At 43.4% G+C, this 18,175-nt stretch overlaps 1 protein-coding gene across 1 annotated transcript in view; it reads left to right on the top strand.

Moving 5' to 3' along the window:
- Position 1: 1 nt before the first annotated feature.
- CACNA1E (calcium voltage-gated channel subunit alpha1 E) overlaps positions 2-18,175 on the top strand; it is a gene marked incomplete at its 5' end in the record, with an annotated part of 230,218 nt that continues 212,044 nt past the window's right edge. Inside the window, 2 exons of the mRNA XM_082227021.1 lie at positions 2-119; positions 4,784-4,965. Of these exons, the coding sequence (XP_082083147.1) occupies positions 2-119; positions 4,784-4,965 (300 nt within the window). The remainder of the gene's footprint in view (positions 120-4,783; positions 4,966-18,175) is intronic.

Below are 18,175 nucleotides of genomic sequence, written 5' to 3'. Positions count from 1 at the left end.
AATGGTGCCTCTCCTGCAGATCGGTCTCCTCCTCTTCTTCGCCATCCTGATGTTTGCCATCATTGGCCTGGAGTTCTACAGTGGAAAGCTTCACCGGGCTTGCTACGTAAACAATTCAGGTGAGGAACGTCCCATATCCCCTCTACTTTTCCAGCTTAGTTCTAGCCTTTGACTTCTCAGGTGCCACCATGGCAAACACAGGAAGTCATCAGGGCCTTCCAGGGTGGCCACCAAGGCACCGATTCACCCTACGGCATGTGGCTCCTCCTCTAGTTGCATCTTGGTGCCATTGCTGGCGGGAGGCTGCTTCGATTTTCCTTTCCTACCACAGGAGGAGGAGGTGAAGGAGTTGGCCCCTGGAGTCGCACGATGATTGCCTCTCTGCTTTTTGGACATTGGGGGTGGGGATGTGGCCCCCACCCCAAAAATGTTGCCGGGGGGCAAAAGGGCTTGGCCCCCAGGAGCTAGCGCCCCTTCCCCAGACCTCCACCCCAAAAGGCTCAAGGAAGATAACAACAGAAACATTGCTCGCGATAATAATAAAAAATAACTTATTACTTTTTTTAAAAAAAAGATATTTATTAAAGTTTTTAAAATTTAACAATGAAAAAATAATAAAAAAGAAACAAAATACAAAATACAACATAAAAACAGTTAAAAAACAAATAATTTTCCATAACATATATTCCTTACACTTATTTCCCCAGACCTCCTCATACCTCCCTTCTTTGTATTCCACTTCAATTTGTTAATTCAGCAAATCCTTACCATTAAGCTTTTACCCATTTATAAACCGGTTTTTTCGTATCTCCTAAAGCATTACAGCTGGAAACCCCTTAATTTCTATCCAACATCCTTCTAACATTCATTAATTTTACAATATTTCTTAAATAGTCTTTAAATTTCTTCTTCTAAGCTTATACTATGAAGCGGCCTGTATATATTGGGTAAAAGATTGGATAAAACTGGAGAATAGAGAGCTACTAGATCTGGAAGGCTTTAATAATTGGTACGGATGGCATTCGTACCTTTGGTATGGGAAAGTAAAAGTTCACAAGAGTTTCTTAGACCATATTTTTAGGGGACCATTATATCAAGCATGGGAAAGGAACAAAAACCTCCTTGAAAGAAAAACCCCATGGTGGATTTCACCAATAGAGGTCTTAACGATTAAGAAAATAAATATGGAGGAGATAAACGCCACCTATGAAGAAATGTTAAGAAAAACTGACCAAGGGCCCAAACTCAGACCTTATGAAGAAATAAAAAATTTATTCACTGGTTGGCTGCAATACCACCAGGTGAATGATTTGTTAAAAGAGGATAAGAGGAAGGCGGGTTTTGATGATAAAAAATCAAAATTTAATATAGAAGTAATAGAAGGCAATAATAAAACCCTGTCTAGAATTTATGATATATTACTAGAGTGGTACACAAAAGATGAGGAGGTGAAGGAGGCAATGATTAAATGGGCAATTGACTTTGGTTATAATATTGATTTTGAAAGGTGGATAGAAGCTTGGAATTGTAACATAAAGTTCACAGCATGTATGGCATTGAGAGAAAACATCTGGAAAATGCTATATAGATGGTACCACACTCCTGTGAAATTGGCCAAAATGTATAGATTAAAAGATAAGAGATGCTGGAAATGTGGCGAGGTGGAGGGTGACCTATATCATTTATGGTGGACATGTAAAAAGGGTGAAAGGCTTTTGGGAATTAATTTATAATGAACTTAAAAAAATATTTAAGTATACCTTTCCCAAAAGGCCTGAAGCCTTCCTGTTGGGAATGATGGATAAAGAAATTAAAAAGGAAGATAGGACGATATTCCTCTACGCCACCACGGCAGCGAGAATTATGTTGGCACAATATTGGAAAGTGGAAACCATCCCCAACATAAAGGACTGGCAGATTAGAATGGTAAACTATGCTGAGCTTGACAAACTAACATGTAAAATAAGAGATCAGGATGAACAGAAATTTCTGAAAAATTGGAGTAAATTTTGGAAATATATTGGAATAAATGCTTAAAGTGAATTGACGGGGTTAGAACAATACGACCAGCGAGTGAATTTAAGACTATAGATTGAAAATCAAATACGTAATGGAAGGAGATATTTGATACTTATCAAAAGGATGGAGGGAAGTTCAGATTGTGTGTTGTTGTTTTTTTTTCCGGATGTGTGGTTTTTCTTTTTTTTCTTTTTTTGTAATTTTTTCTCTGTATTTTCATATATGTCTGTTTTTTGTGTATAACTTTAATAAAAATGCATTTAAAAAAAAAAATTTCTTCCAGTCTTCTTTCACCAACTCTTCTCCCTGGTCTTGAAATATAACAACTTATTACTTATACCCCACCCATCTGGCTCAGTTTCCCCAGCCACTGTGGACAGCTCCCAACAGAATATTAAAAATACGATAAAACATTAAACATTTAAACTTCCCTAAGGGCTGCCTTCAAATGTCTACTAAAAGTAAGATAGTTGTTTATTTCCTTGACATCTGATGGGAGGGTGTTCCCCAGGGTGGGCGCCACTACTGAGAAGGCCCTCTGCCTGGTTCCCTGTAACCTCACTTCTCGCAGGGAGGGAACTGCCAGAAGGCCCTTGGAGCTGGATCTCAGTATCCGGGCTGAACAATGGGGGTGGAGATGCTCCTTCAGGTATACAGGACCAAGGCCATTTAGGGCTTTAAAGGTCAGCATCAACACTTTGAGTTGTGCTTGGAAATGTACTGGGAGCCAATGTAGGTCTTTCAAGACCAGTGTTATGTGGTCCACGCGGCCACTCCCAGTCACCAGTCTAGCTGCTGCATTCTGTGTTAGTTGTAGTTTTCTGATCACCTTCAAAGGTAGCCCCATGTAGAGTGCATTGCAGTAGGGCAAGTGGGAGATAACTAGAGCAAAGCCAAATAAAAGTTCATCAAATTGAAATCCTCATGGAAATGTCCTTACTCTTTGCTGACCTCACCCTAAAACATACGCATGCACACACAGTTTGGAGTTTTATGCCAGATTTCCCAACACCAAAAACGACTACAAGAGGAGAGGATTTTGCTTTGGGAGTTGTAGGTGTTTTGCAGCGAGGTGCATGGATATTTGCAAGGCAGCCCTGATAACTTCAGGACACAAACACTAACTGAATCATTTTGTGATGAGAGGGTGGGGGAGAAATGGAAAGATTCTGAGTTGTTGTAACACTTCCCCACCCAGCACCACACAGTGGAAACCAGAATACTGTTGAAAACCAAATCACTGCCAGATGGCAGCTGTGGTTGTAAGGTTTTGGGTTTCTAAGGCAAGGGGGTTATGAGAATGGATATTTTAAATGCATAGATTCATAAATCACTTACTCTGCTGAATCCCCACATTTTGTGCAGGGTGCGTGTGTGTAATATAGAATTTGCAACACTCTAGTGCCCCGCTCGAATGTGGCAAAGAACCTGAACCCAAGGAGATGTTGGGTGAAGCTAGTTGGATAGTTGTTGGCTCAGCTCTCAGTTGCACCCACTGAGTTCTTTGGGGAAAGTAACTGGAACACAATGGTGAGACCATGTGAGGAGGGTCAATACTTAGTCCCTCCCATAAGGAACTGGAAGTCTCTAGGTGCAATTGAGCAGTTTTAACCCACCCACCCCAAGACTGCATTGCAGTTGGGGATAACACACAATGAGGGCAAAATTCTGGTGCTGGGGAGGCCCCGCCTCCTACAGAGAGAGGATGCAGTGTGTATCCATGTGTGCTAACCACACAGAGATCCACTGTGCTCCCATAGAAATTCTTGCTGCAGGAAAGCTACAACGTCACAACCTTTTTATGGGGCAAACCAAAGGTCACAGAGCAGTGAGCAAGTTTTTTTTTAATTCCCTATAACTTTTCATCAGTTGTCCAGTGAAACAAGAGGTGTGTGTGTGTGTGTGTGTGTGTGTGTGTGATGGCCCCTTCCTTTTTGTTGTTTCATTCTGTATCTTGACAGATGAAGAGTTCTGGAGAACTCAGAAGTTTGCCCACAGCACTGTAACATTTGGGTTGGATGTGGAACTGCAATGCCACGTGAGCGAGATGAATAAACACCCACCAATAAAAGATAATGGGAGAGGATTTACCCCAGCAAATTATTTGTCAAAATTACAAATACCCAAATACCCTCGCTAGATTCAACATGCTGCCATCTGCCTTATTGCAGGGCAGATTCGAGGGTAAACCATACGTGGAACGAGTCTGCCCACGAACGAGCTCGATGGAGGTAGAAACTCTCTTATGTCTTGTTACGCTGCCATTTCTACAGGGATATATGCTCGGTATTTATCACTTCTGTTATACAAAAATCTCCAAATGGGTCCAAACTTCAATGTCTAAAACGCCTGGTAGAGGGCAAGGATCTAGAGATCACGCTAAGGGTGGCCAAATTCTGTGTGACTGCCATAAAACGTAGGGAACAAGCTATGCTAAGAAAATGATTAAGCTTTTAAATAACAATTTTAGGTTATATTTTAGTGATCAAGATTTAATATATATTTTTAACTGCCGCTATATCTGTATTGTCTCTGTTATACCCAATTGCAATTCAATGTATTCCTGTTGTGTTTTATGATTTTCCTGATATTGTAAGTGAGCCGGAACTGGTCTGTGACCGTAATAATAAAATCCATTCATTCATTTGGTTGGTTGCAATAAAGGTTATACAATACTGTGGGTCTCCCCTGCTCTTGGGGGCATTCCTTTTTCTTTCCATTGATTCACCTGTGTCCTATTGGTTTAACCTGTGTGTGATTTCAGGTGAATTACAAGAGTTGGACCCGCCTCATCCCTGTGGGGTGCAGGGATGCCCTGCAGGTTATGAGTGCAGAGAGTGGATTGGTCCCAACGACGGGATCACCCAGTTTGACAACATCCTCTTTGCTGTGTTGACTGTCTTCCAGTGCATCACCATGGAAGGATGGACTACAGTGCTGTACAATGTGAGTAAAACCTGCAAGGAACGACTCTGAAGATCAATTAGATCTTCCACTTACTCTACATTGTGATGTCTTCAGTTTGCCATTATTGGTGTTTTCACTTCTTTTCTCTCCATTTCCTATATAGCGTAGGTCTTGCCCAGTTCACCTTGCTTAGCATATGCCACTGCAAGTGAGAATCAGAATCAGAAGAATCTTTATTTGCATCAGCCACTAGCCATAACAATAAAATAAAATAAAACGTACTGAAGATAGAGATAAAAACTTAACTATACAAAGTACATTTTGGAGGTTTACACCAATAATCCAATAATAGATCTTATTCTAATTGCCCCCGCTAAAAACCTTGCAGTTTTTGCTGTCACATGATCATCTTGATCTGCTAAAAGAAAGGACACAGTAGTATTGGTTGAGTCAGTCGACATGGACAATAGTAGAGGGGTAATAGCCTCACTCCTCAAATCTTTATAAAGCAAGCCAGAAAAGCACATGAGCCACTGACTCAATACTGCCCCCTCCACAGGGACATAACTGTTTTTCCAGTGGAATTTTTTGAAATCGACCCTCAAGTACGTACAGTGGTGCCTCGCAAGACGAAAAGAATCCGTTCTGTGATTCTCTTCGTCTATCGGTTTTTTCGTCTTGCGAAGCAAGCCCATTGACGGATTAGCGGATTAGCGCTATTAGCGGCTTTTAGCAGCGTATCAGCTTATCGGATCAGCTGATAAGCGGCTTAGTGGCTTAGAAAAAGGGGGGGAAAGGGAAAAAACCCGCAGGACCTCGCAAGACATTTTCGTCTTGTGAAGCAAGCCCATAGGAGATTCGTTTTGCGAAGCACCTCCAAAACGGAAAACTCTTTCGTCTAGCGAGTTTTCCATCTTGCGAGACATTCGTCTTGTGGGGCACCACTGTACAGCATATTCAATCTTGCAAAAGCGAAAGCTTGTCACTATTTGGGGATTGTTAAATTTTGCAAATAGAGTGCCAAAGTGTCAAAATGCCTAGGTGGAAAATAATCATAACTATGGACAACATTTCCTTATTGTGGCCAAATTGTTCTGTCACTCCATATCATATAGGCACTGTCTAATTAAATTGTTTGCTTTACTGAAGCCCACTGTTAATAACTGTTGTGGTAATAAACCAGAAAAGTAAAGCTTTTGGTTGACAATTTTAGTCCAAGCACTGTCATGGCAATCTTGCGATACTAAGGGAAGTAGACCTGTTTTCCTGCCTGTGACTCCCCTAGTGTTTGGTACAGTAGCATCAAGTTAAACCACACCTGCCTCCTTTTCCCAAGTGATGTCAGTGTGGACAGCAGGCTTGCATAGACTCAGTGCGTGGTTGCCTGCAGTGAATAAGAAGTACCTCCAGATTGCTAGGTGAAAAAACTTGAAAATTGGAAGAATTTATTTGTTTTCTTCTTGCTGTCTCTTTGTATGTGTGAGTGGGCAGGGTAACTTTCCTTTTTTTTTTTTGTTTCACAGACTAATAACTTTTTCTTTTTAGGAAAGTTAAGGATTTTTCTTTTTCTTTCTTGAGGAAAGGATACAACCCGTGAGGCATACATTCCTTTTGCTTTTAATTCTGGTAAATTTTGCATGCTTTTGGATTTCAAAAACCTCCCAAAACCTGTTGCACCAGAGGGAACAGAGGGAAAAGTGATATACTATGTACATCATGGGATGGGATGCTTCTGTCGAACCTCTTACATCTGTTGTGTTTTGGGGGGCCTGTGGGACAGACCAGAGTTGGACAGGACAGGGAGAAAGTTTCAGGCAATGGAAATTTTAGCTGGATAAAAATGGGATGGTGGTGCAGAAAAAAAACCCTCAAGGGAAACATTTGCAGGATATAAGCTCCAGAACGTTTGCCAGATCTTCGACTGACAGTGTGCTTTGACAACTTCCAGAGCCAAGGTGACCAGGCTCTGATGTATGAAGTGACCCCTGTCTCCCTTTAGTAAGGCTCACCTCTTTAAATTGTAAATGCTCTAGTGTCATGAATGAGCCAGCTCCCAGGGAAAGGTTGTTGCCAACTGAAGAAAGCAGCCAAGAACAGGGAGGGTTAACTGCCACGCAGGATGAGCATTGACTAGTGCCAATTCCCCCGCCCCTTGGAATGCCGGCTGATAAGGGAATGGCGGGGAGCAAGCTAGAACGCGGTCAAAGCTCGCCAGAAGCACAAACAGGCAGGAAAGAGTTAAGAGACAGCTTCTCAGGGAATGGGGAGGAGGAGGGAGCTGACCCACTCAGTCCAAGGTCTCGACAAATGGGAAGACTTCAAGATAGGAAGCAAAACAAAAGATGTGTGAAGCAAAAGTTCAGTTGCTTCTGGTCACACCGGAAGCAGTCTCCAGAAGGGTCATATTGATTGATTGATTGATTGATTGATTGATTGATTGATGATGGTGGTGGAGGCTGTGTTAAAGCCGTCCAGATATATCTGTTTCTTTTGACAATAAATCATCCTTTTTAATTAACTATGCTCACTCAAGCTGGGGACTGGACTCCTGACATCTAGCTTAGAACATAATAATAATAATAATAATAATAATAATAATAATAATAATAATAATAATAATAATAATAATATCTTTATTGTCATTGCCCCCTTCGGGGACAACGAAATTACTTGGCTGCTCCATAAAAACACTAATTAAACAATACAGTATAATACAGCAAGGGAGATTAGATGACTTTCAAAGTCCGGGCTTCCCATTCAGGGCCGAGATCGCTCTGGAGAAGAAGCTGTTCTTAAGACGGCTCGTTCTTGTCTTCATTGTCCTGTATCTCCGTCCCGACGGCAAGAGCTCGAAGAGACAGTGACCAGGATGCGATGGATCTTTTACTATGTCCAGTGCCTTCCTATGGCACCTTGTGGCATAAATCTGCTCTAAGGTGGAGAGTGGGCAGCCAACAATGCTCTCTGCTGCCTTAACAACCCTGCACAACCCCATCCTGTCCTGGATAGTACAGCTTCCGTACCACACACATAAGCCATAAGTAAGCACGCTCTCAATGGCACAGTGATAGAAGGCAAGCAGCAGTTTCTGCGGAAGATGGTTTTTCCTTAGTATTCTCAAAAAGTACAGTCTCTGCTGCGCCTTCTTCACAAGCCCCCTTGTGTTGACCCTCCAGGACAGATCCTCTTGTAATTCAATGCCCAAAAGTCTGAACATGGCACTCATCCAGTGCTCTGTTGGTTTCTTTGCAGCTGCTCAGGCAAGAAGGACTGAGTAAACGTAGGGTCATGGCAGGTGGTGGGGCTGACTGCTGAGGGAGCTCCAGCTGGACCCTTGATTTGTGTCTGGTTGTGCTCCCTGGTCAACTCCTCTCCAGATGTGTGCTGCTGGATCATCAGGTCTGTGTGGTGCCTCCTAAGCCACATCTTCTCTGTTGGCAACTTGGGTGCCTCCTCTTAACTTGCAGGGCAGTTTCATGACATCAGGTCTGTTAGAAAACCACTGTCAATCTCCACAACTATATTCAGCTGCAAGACACTGTTCCAGTGTTCTTTCAGGTTTGTTGCTGCTGCTGAAAATGAATAAAAATAGAATCGGATGAACACTTGCATTTAGGTAGGCTCCCCATCCCTTTTGTGACTTAGCCATATGGCATGATCTGTACAGCCATGCAGCTGCTGTCATAACATCAGCCATGGGGGAACTAGCAAGGTATACAAGTTAGAAACAGCGATTAGGCTCCTGACAAAGCAAGTCTTCTGAGGGCAGACACATTCGGTAATTATCTAAAATAAGGCTTCTCAGCAACCCCCATCAGACTCTTCCTGTCCCTTCACATCTCTTCCTCCCCCCCGCCATGAACTGCGGTAGTACGTGTATTGAAGTGAAATAATTCCATTATAAGTATGCAATACAACTCCTATAGGAATCTGATCCTGTAACTGTGCTTAAAGGCTTGGCAGACTCCCTTGGGTGAGGTAGGCAGCAAGAAAGAACATAGTTCTTAATGATGGTGCCAAACTGCAGGCGTGGTGGCTGTGCTCCCCCAGCCGGGAAGTAGCCGAGCAGCTAAGTGCTCAGATTGGTGCCTTCCCCTTTCTGCTGGGAAACAAAGCCCTTGTTTCTTGGTTCCTGTGGCCTGTGCTGCTGTAAATAACTACAAATACCAACCATCTGCGCCTCAGCAAGGTTACTGTAGAGAATAATTATTAGTGTTTCGTCTCTGAGAGATTGAGAGATTGGACTACTCTCTCAGGAGACTAAAGTTATTTGATGCATTCAGTTCAAAGCTGCGAGGGAAATGAATATCAAGAAATGAATTCATTCGTTTGCTTCTATTTTATCCGTTTATTTTTCAATGCAATTCCTTTTTTTTCCTTCAAAAAAAGCAACCTCGGGGCTGCTGACAAAAGATATGCAGCACAACAAATTCTGATCAACACAATTTCAAATGAAAAATGTGGCCTGAACAACAGTGACTTATCAAAATAGCAGCATGTTTTAATAAAGCTCTGGTGGCATTTGGAATAAAAATAATATATTTTCAATTACTTGCCAGGCAAGCACTCCTCCACAGAATGCATTCTTGCCAGGTCTTGTCCTAAGGGGTTTGGGTGAGTCTGGGGTTGGGCCAGGGGTCCAAGCACAACATGAGGGGGGGAGTGTCTCTGAGGGAGACAGGCAAAGGGTTTTGAGGGGGAATTCGGGCATCTTGAATGTGACAGCATGCTCTTCAGGGTCCTTAGTAACATGATTATGTAGTGTGGTGGAGTCTCCTACTTTGGAGGTCTTTAAGCAGAGGCTTGACAACCATATGTCAGGAGTGCTCTGGTGGTGTTTCCTGCTTGGCAGGGGGTTGGACTCGATGGCCCTTGTGGTCTCTTCCAACTCTAGGATTCTATGATTCTATGAAAGGTTTCTGCACAGCCCCAGTCCTGTTCTTCACATAAAGTCCCCATGGAGTCAAAGCGAAGGTGGACTCTGAGACTGTGGTTGGCATCAGTGTAGCACGATCCAGTTTGTGTTCTTGTTACAAGTAAAGAAAGAAATGGGTTTTTTGTTTTTGTTTTAAAAAAGTGATTGTCAGTATAAGCGTAGTGAAAAATGAACAGGGAGACAGCAACGTTGGAGTTGGATTTTTTTTAAAAAAAGTGTGTTTTGCTGCTTTCTGCACGTCATTCATCTATCAAACTACATTTCTATGCAACAAATGTTTAGAGGTTTCAATGGCTGACCTCAAGTGAACAGGTATCCTGTTTTATCTAAAATACAGCTAGGGAAAATGTCAGTCGCGGGGGGGGGGGAGAGATAATCAATTTTCCACTTGGCGAAATAAAAATGGAACACATCAGTTCAAATGGAAATTACTGGTTATGGGTGGAGAAACGTCACATTTGTATTTGTTTGCATGTTTTAAAAAAAATCATTGGGCAGTGGTGGCAATCAATGTATTTGAAAAGGTCATGGAAATGTATTGGAGCATGACAAATTAGTTTTTATTTTCACAGCTGTGGTAATAAATTTATTTTGGAATTAAAATAAATTTAAAATTGGTTTAAGTGCATTAAGCAAAAAATGATAATAGAAATGGGTAGATGATGACGAGAGCCTTTCAGTCTGGGAATCTCCAAGGGGGGTGGCTTCCCATTACAATTTAACTCAAATCATACTTTCAGAACCGCCCGCTGGCAAGATGGGGAAGGCAAGTGTCAGGGAACTGACATCGGAGCTAGAGACGGAGGGAAGGCTCTCAAATGATGCTGGAGAAGGGCCCAGCAGGGAGAGAGGCAGCTCCGCAGATGGGGAAGCAAATCAGCGCAACACCAGGGATATAGAGGGGCTGATGGGGGAATCGGCAAGAGGGCCCCAGGACTCTTCACCGGACACCAGCGGGGAGAGCACGGGTCCTCCGCTACCCACGCCCACCCTGCGCAGAAGACTTCCGCGCAGAGAGAGTAGGAGGAGACTGGGTGTCAAACAACTTTTATATTGGAAAAGATTTAAGAAACGCCCACTGACGGATTCTGCTAGCGACTGAGGCAGCCACGAAGTGAAGGGCTGTCCAGACTGAAAGGTTTAGCAAGCCAACAAAGCCTGGAGAGGCGGCAACTTACGCACGAGCAACCCATACACATTACAGCAAGAGAGTAAAGGGCTGTGCTACTCCTTGAACTGAAGACCAGCATTTCACTGTGGTTACGTGTTTCTGATCGACAAATGAGCTATTCTGCTGCGATGGCATCTCTCTGCAATCTGGTGCCGTTCACATAAGGCTTCAGCAGACCAAGTAAATAAATGCACTCCCCGTGTAGACTGAATCATGTTACTGTAAATCGCTGCAAGAGCCTTGTGTGGCCTGAGCACTGTGGAATAAAAATGTGAAATAAAAACCTAGACCTTTCGTTTGAAACAGCCCCTTGCCTGGCTGCCTATGAATGGTCTATTTGGTGCCATTGGATTTCTCCCAAAGTGACTGTTTTATACAAAACTGAAGGTGAAATGTCTACAGGAATTTTAGAGAAAATCTGAAACAATTTAACTCAGCTTGGTTAAGTTTTTCCAGAGGGGTTTCGTGCGTCTTTCACACAATGCACCCCGAGACAAGTAGCCTGAGGGACAGTTGGCCCGTTTACCTGAAGTCAGAGCTGCTCTTGGTAGTGAGAGAGCACGGGTTGGCAAGGCTTACCAGGCATGGGCCAGATCACTTCCGCAGAGATCCTCCATGGACTGGACCAGCGCTGCCAGAAATTGCATCTACGCATGTCTGCGGCACCAGAAAGCACTTCTGCGAATGCCCAGACGCCACAAATCACACCTGTGCAGAAGCAATGTTCGAAGTCTAGGCATGCGCAGAAGCGATTTCCGAAACCACAGACATGCGCAGAAGTGATTTCTGGCATCTGGGCATGCGCAGAAGCGATTTCCAGAGCCGCGGAAGAGAGTCCCCGCGCCACGCTGCACTGGTTTAGCACAGTGTGCGGGGACTCGCTGAGTGGGTAGCTCAGTTCAGGAGTGGCTCGTGGGCTGGTTAAACGATCCTCATGGGCTGCTTCTGGCCCATGGGCCTTAGGTTGCTGACCTCTGCAAGAGAGTCTTGTGTCATTCCCCACCCAAAGATTTTAGAAACATTTGCTTCAAAATTTGCCTTTTCCTATAGCCTAGAAAATGCATTTTATTTGATATCATAACCACATTATTTTCATTGTCACCAAAATCCTGGCCCCCACATGCATCTAGTACAATTTCTAAATTCCACAGTATCTGCCAGTGAAACCATGAAATCACATTAAGTAAAGAAAAGTGCCATTTTATGCATTTTATACAGAAGTGTACTGTCACCTTGAAACACACTGCAGTCTAGTAGCTACTGTAGATCACAGATCATTCCATTTCAATAATGTGGGCAGGATTCACCAAAGGAGCCTCATCAGCTTATGCTATGGGTAGGGTTGCCATATTCCCCAAAGTGAAAATGTGCACGTAGTTGTTGAGCTTTTTTGGGGGAACAAAAAAATCCACCTGGACGCCATTTGGCTGAGCGATTCTCAGAGCAAAACCCAGACGTATGGCAGCCCTAGCAATGGGGCTTTCAGCATCCCTACCCCCCACCCTTGCAATTGGCTCTGGGGAAATGGAGAGAACCTCCAGAAGGGTGTGTGGCAGGTGAAGAGGAGGGAGTGATTGTTCTCTCTGGGGTCATTCCACATCAAATCAACGCAAAAAAAACAAAGGTTTCATTAATTCTTTCTATCACACTATGGATTGTAGGAAAGTTGTACCCAGTAACCATTTTTTCCCCACGATGTCCCAAAAATGCAAAAATTTGTTACAAGACATAAAACCCCCATAAATTTCATTCTTTTTCGAGAAAGTGCATGTCTTTGCAATAACTTTCACCATCGAAAATGATTCCATCATGCCCACATGCTGAAATTTGAGGTTTTCTAAACCTAGTTTTTGCACCAAAAAACCCTACATTTATAAATTTTTTTAGGCATTTATAAAATCTTTTGAGTGCTGGTGTATTTTTTCCTGAAATCCTCATCATGCTACTGAGCTCTGTGTAAAATTTCAAAGAGATCTGATCATTGGTTAGGGGGGGGGGGGGGAGAATGTACACAAGGCCAAGGATCTCAAGAGGGACAGAAATGCAGATTTCACGAAACTTTGAAGTGCTATGAAATTAAAACCGTTTGAGATAGAGGGGGGAAATTTAAGGGGGTTTCTTTCAACCATAAGGGAAGGGTGTACACCAAGTTTCATCAAAATCAAAGACGGTGGGTGACATGACCACGTTGAACTGACGTGGAATGACCCTCTGGCAAGCTGAAATGCTTCCAGAGATGATCCTGTTTGACAGTGGAACAGACTCTCCTTCCTTGGAAATTTTTAAGGTTGGATGGCCGTCTGTCAGGGATGCTTTAGCTGAGATTCCTGCATTGCAGCGGGTTGAACTAGATGACCCCTGAGGGTCCCTTCCAACTCTACGATTCTATGATTATAGTGCAACATTGAATTCCATCCTTTGTCAAAAAGTTTGCAAGCAGGTTAGGCCAATGGCTGTTATACAGACTCAGGTAATTGCTCACATGAAAAAGCAAATGTTTGAGAAATGGAATATGTTTTTTAAAAGAAAAAAGAAGCAGAACATGTTCGCATGCAAACTCATGAAAGCCTTGGTCAACAACTAGAGGTTGTTGTCAACACCTAGAGGTTGTCATCCGCAGTATACAAAATACTACTCCAAAACCCCATGAACCCCCTAGATCTAATGAAAAAACAATGGGAGGACAACATAGGCTATGAGATTAATCCCACTCAGTGGACCAGAATGTGGTCTAAACCCCCCTTTAAATCCATATCAACGAAAAGTAAAGAACTCACTCTAAAACTCACCTACAGGTGGTAAGTAGCACTAATACGCCCAGGAACCTCACCAAAACGCTGGAGAGGGTGCACCTCCACAGGCACATACTTCCACATGTGGTGGGAATATCCAAAATTCCAACTATTCTGGACAACAGAAATATGCAAAATAACTAAGCAAGTATTAGAAATAACCCCAGAACTGGCCCTACTAAACATCTTCCAAGACAATAGTACCCACTCACATCACAAAGAACTCATAACTTACCTACTCTCAGCAACCAGAAACAACATAACCAGACACTGGAGAGACCTGTCAGGAGTAAGCATGGACCAATGGTGTCAAAGAGTATGGGAAACAGCCTTATTAGAAAAACTGACCAATAAACTGAAACTGACATGGGGACAAATAGAAGAAGACACCTTCACCCCGGGATGGCTTCCCTTTATCATGTACACAGCCCAACAAGACAACGACAAGAATCTGCCAACAGCATACGAATCAATATAGCTAACCTGATCCAAAACATCCATCCACCCCACTCACACATGAAAACAAAGTTCACCACAGCCAGTCACAAATGAACAACCACACCCTAAGCCAACCCCCAACCTTTCTCAACGCCAAAGGAACACAAGCGAATAGCAAAGAGAATCTGCACAAGTGACGCTGACACAAAATATACATTAAGTAAAATAGAAACATCGCCGCCCAACCCCACTCTCACTCACCATTCTCCCTCCACCTCTTCCCCCCTTTTCTTCCTAATGTAACACTAATGTCTCAACAAATGAAACTGATCTGTAGAAAATGTAACTTGAAAAAGAGACATTGCACATACTTTTGTAAACCAAGAAATCTTTAATAAAAATACTTTCCAAAAAAAACCACACACCAAAAACTAGAGGTTGTCATGAGGGAGGCTGAGGGGCTGGCAGTTCAGGAGGCCATTTCCTATCACTGCACGCTTCCACATCCTTGGCTCACTTGAGGGTTGACAACAGAGTGTGGGGGTCAAGCACAGGGGCAAGATTCAGCCCAGGAGATGCCAGTTGCTAACCCCTAAGCTAGAGACAGATACATTTGTGATGAAAGTGGTGATCAATTCCAGGCAAGGTGGTTGTTGGAAGCATTGTCTCTTTGGCATGAGTCAGGGGATATACATAAAGAGAGAACAAGTGACACCTGCTTTCCGAAAGAGAATGCTAACAAGCACTGAGAGAGCAGAAGTTATTCTAATTAAAATGCATGCTCAGGCAGAAAGACAGAATAGAGACCAGATTTGTACCCAAAGGCGCTTAGAGCAGATCCAAGGTTGTGGAAAAGAGACCAAGCAGAATGGCGCAATGTTAAATGCACAATTAATAAGCTCTCTTGTTTGGGAAAAGCAAAAGTTGCAGGAGAAAGAAATCAGCTAGCATGCTGGAATAATTTCCACAAAAGAAAATTGAATATGTGAACTATCCGGAATGGATTCTTGATACTTTCATTTCTGTGGCTTGTATACAAAAGTTGTCCAGGTTTCTGGGTAGAGGATTGGTGGTTGGTGGGGAGGTTTGGGAGCTGTCTTGTTTGTACCACTTCTCTCTGACCAGTGGAAGCTCTCAGTTTGTGACCTAGATCAGAGGAGAGAGAAGTGGCAGTCAAAGACAATGGCACTGAGTCATTAACTGCAGGCACAATTGCGTCACAATGACCAGGTTTGCCACAGCTCAGACAAGTGCATGGTTCCTCTTCTAATTTCCTGTTCATCCACAGGATTAGGATTCTGGAGTACTAGTCATTAAATAAACCAATAAACTGTGAAAAGGGCTCTCACCATTCAGATGCACAGAGTGCTGACATATCCTGGCTAGAGGAACACAAGTGTCAGGGACCAGGCAGAGGAGGAATGGTGGAAACCGCCTCCCCATCTTGACCCTTCCAGGGAGGAGGAAGAGGAAGACAGTTTAGATTTACAACAGGGGTTTGAGGGAGGTCACAGCTCAGAGGTGGATGAGGGGAAAAGCTGGGAAATCATGGGAGAGCCAGAACAACACTCGGCTGACAGGTTGTTATTAGAAAGCATTCCAGACCCTCCATCTCCCAGAACCTGGCGTTCCTTAAAAGTAGGAGAGCAAAGACCTCAAAGACAGAGGGCTACGCCTCAGACTTTCTACCTTGTGGCTTCCATCCTCTGTAAGGATGTGCCATGTGCTGTTGGCTAAGAGCTAGAAGTGGAGTCCAAAAAGTGAGAATGGAAAAAGGGAAGATGGCTGCATGGCTAGCCCTTTTCCAGGCTCTGCTAGCGTTACACCCATCTACCTGGCCATACAACAAGGGGAGGATGCTCCAGAGCAGGTATGACAGGAAGCCCTCCCTCTCTGGAGCCACATTCCCTCGTGTGTCCACTCTAGGCAACAGGAAAATGTTGTACTTGACTGCTTCAGTGATGATACATCCCACACTTTCTCCCCCTAGGCCCCCGCCTTTGTGTGGAATACAGTGGTACCTCGGGTTACAAACACTTCGGGTTACAAACTCTTCAGGTTACAGACTCCGCTAACCCAGAAGTAGTACCTCGGGTTAAGAACGTCACCTCAGGATGAGAACAAAAATTGTGTGGTGGCGGTGCGACGGCAGCAGCGGGAGGCCCCATTAGCTAAAGTGGTACCTCAGGTTAAGAACAGTTTCGGGTTAAGAACGGACCTCCGGAACAAATGAAGTTCGTAGCCAGAGGTACCACTGTATGCTAGAAATTGTGGTGTGACGTCTCTTCCCGCTTTAGCAAGCCCGCTAAAGGAGGATGGAGGAAGAAAGGAAAATACCCTTGGCTACTCAGGTTTCCGTTTTCACCTCAGAATGAGGTAGCTCTAAAAATAAAAAAGAAAGAAAGAAAAGAAAAAGAATGAGGTAGCTCTGAGCCTACCTGCCAGTCTGTAGTGAAGGCTGGCATAATCTGGGTCCTAATTGTGGGATGTAAACACAGGAGCAGTCAATGACAACATTCCTAGAGTGTACATGTTAGAACATGGGGAGGGATGTCTGTCCAGCAAGCAGGTAAACTTCCTGGGGACGGACTTCCTCCGCATGTGACCAGAGGTGGGTGTGGCCTCACCTGTGCAGGTGATGACAAAAGCACAGAGCAGGCAGCCACTCTCTCTCTCTCTGCCATTTTCCTTCGATGAGGAAACATCTAAGGATGCTCTCTTGGCTCCCAGCCAAGAGAGGAGATAAGAACTATTTTGCTACAAGATAGATTCTTAATGTATGTAACCTTTTTAAGCTGTCTGCCTTCTGGGATCATATTGTGAACAGAACGTGAGTAAACTCTTTTATACTTTTATAAAGACTGTGTTGTGTCTTGTATTTTAAGAGGGAACAAAAGGGGAAATTACCAGAGTAATTATTATAGAGGTTCTAGCGAACCTGTGCACACGTTACCGTTGCGAACTTAAAGGGGAATGTTTATAAACTCTGCTGATATTTTGGGAACTTGTTAGCACAAGTTGGATAAGGATATAATCCCACAATATATCCTCTCCTGCACCCCAGAACATTCCCACACTAATCACTGTGTGAAGTCCAGATTAACAATAGCATCGCAGTAAATGGAAGCAGGAAGCAGTCCACCGGCTCCTTTTTGGAACTGTGGGCTGAATCCCCAATTGCTCTGTGACAGTGATGGTTTTTATGCATTTCAGCTTACAACTTGATTGGGAATATGAGTCATTGTTCAAGTTGCAAAGCCTTACCATCCATGAGTAATTAAACGTGTAACATTGGTTTGCCTGAGGCAAACTTACGCCTAGCGGGCCCACTTGCGCCAATCACAACTCTAGATTCTTGGTTCCTAGATTTTTCCATAAAACCTGTTGTTGTTGTTGCTCTTGTTTACCAACTTGAAGGCAGTAGCAGGTTGTGACTGTCTAGGCAGGTCATGCCAGTAACAGGTCATTGTTGTATTTTAACAAATGGAATTGCAGACTGGTAAGATTAAATGCACCTCTGTATATGGGAGGACATGGTGTGCCCTGCAGACCAGACAACCAGAACAAATGCCCGCATCATCCTCTGGGCATGTGGATGACATGCTTGAGTCCTGATGCTCATGTATGTGCATATTTCCTTCTAGGATAAAATCTGCAGCCCAAATACATGCTTATTTGAAAGTCGGCTCCAGTAAATTGCAGATGACTCCCAAGCAAGCATGAGATCAAAGCCTAAAAGCTTTCATTATATAATAAGTATCTAAATGTGCAGTTATATATATAGAGAGAGAGCAATCCAGCCAAATTTAAGCACTTTTAAATGCAATTTGTATATCCACAGGTGATTCTTAAGCACACGTTTTAACACTTCCATTTAAATCAATGGTGCTTAAAAGTGAATTTTGACTAGAT

Source organism: Podarcis vaucheri, assembly GCF_965113315.1.
Source record: "Podarcis vaucheri genome assembly, chromosome: 6".
NCBI lineage: Eukaryota > Metazoa > Chordata > Lepidosauria > Squamata > Lacertidae > Podarcis > Podarcis vaucheri.
Note: the sequence above shows the minus strand (reverse complement) of the source record. Positions and strands in the feature narration are given on the sequence as shown.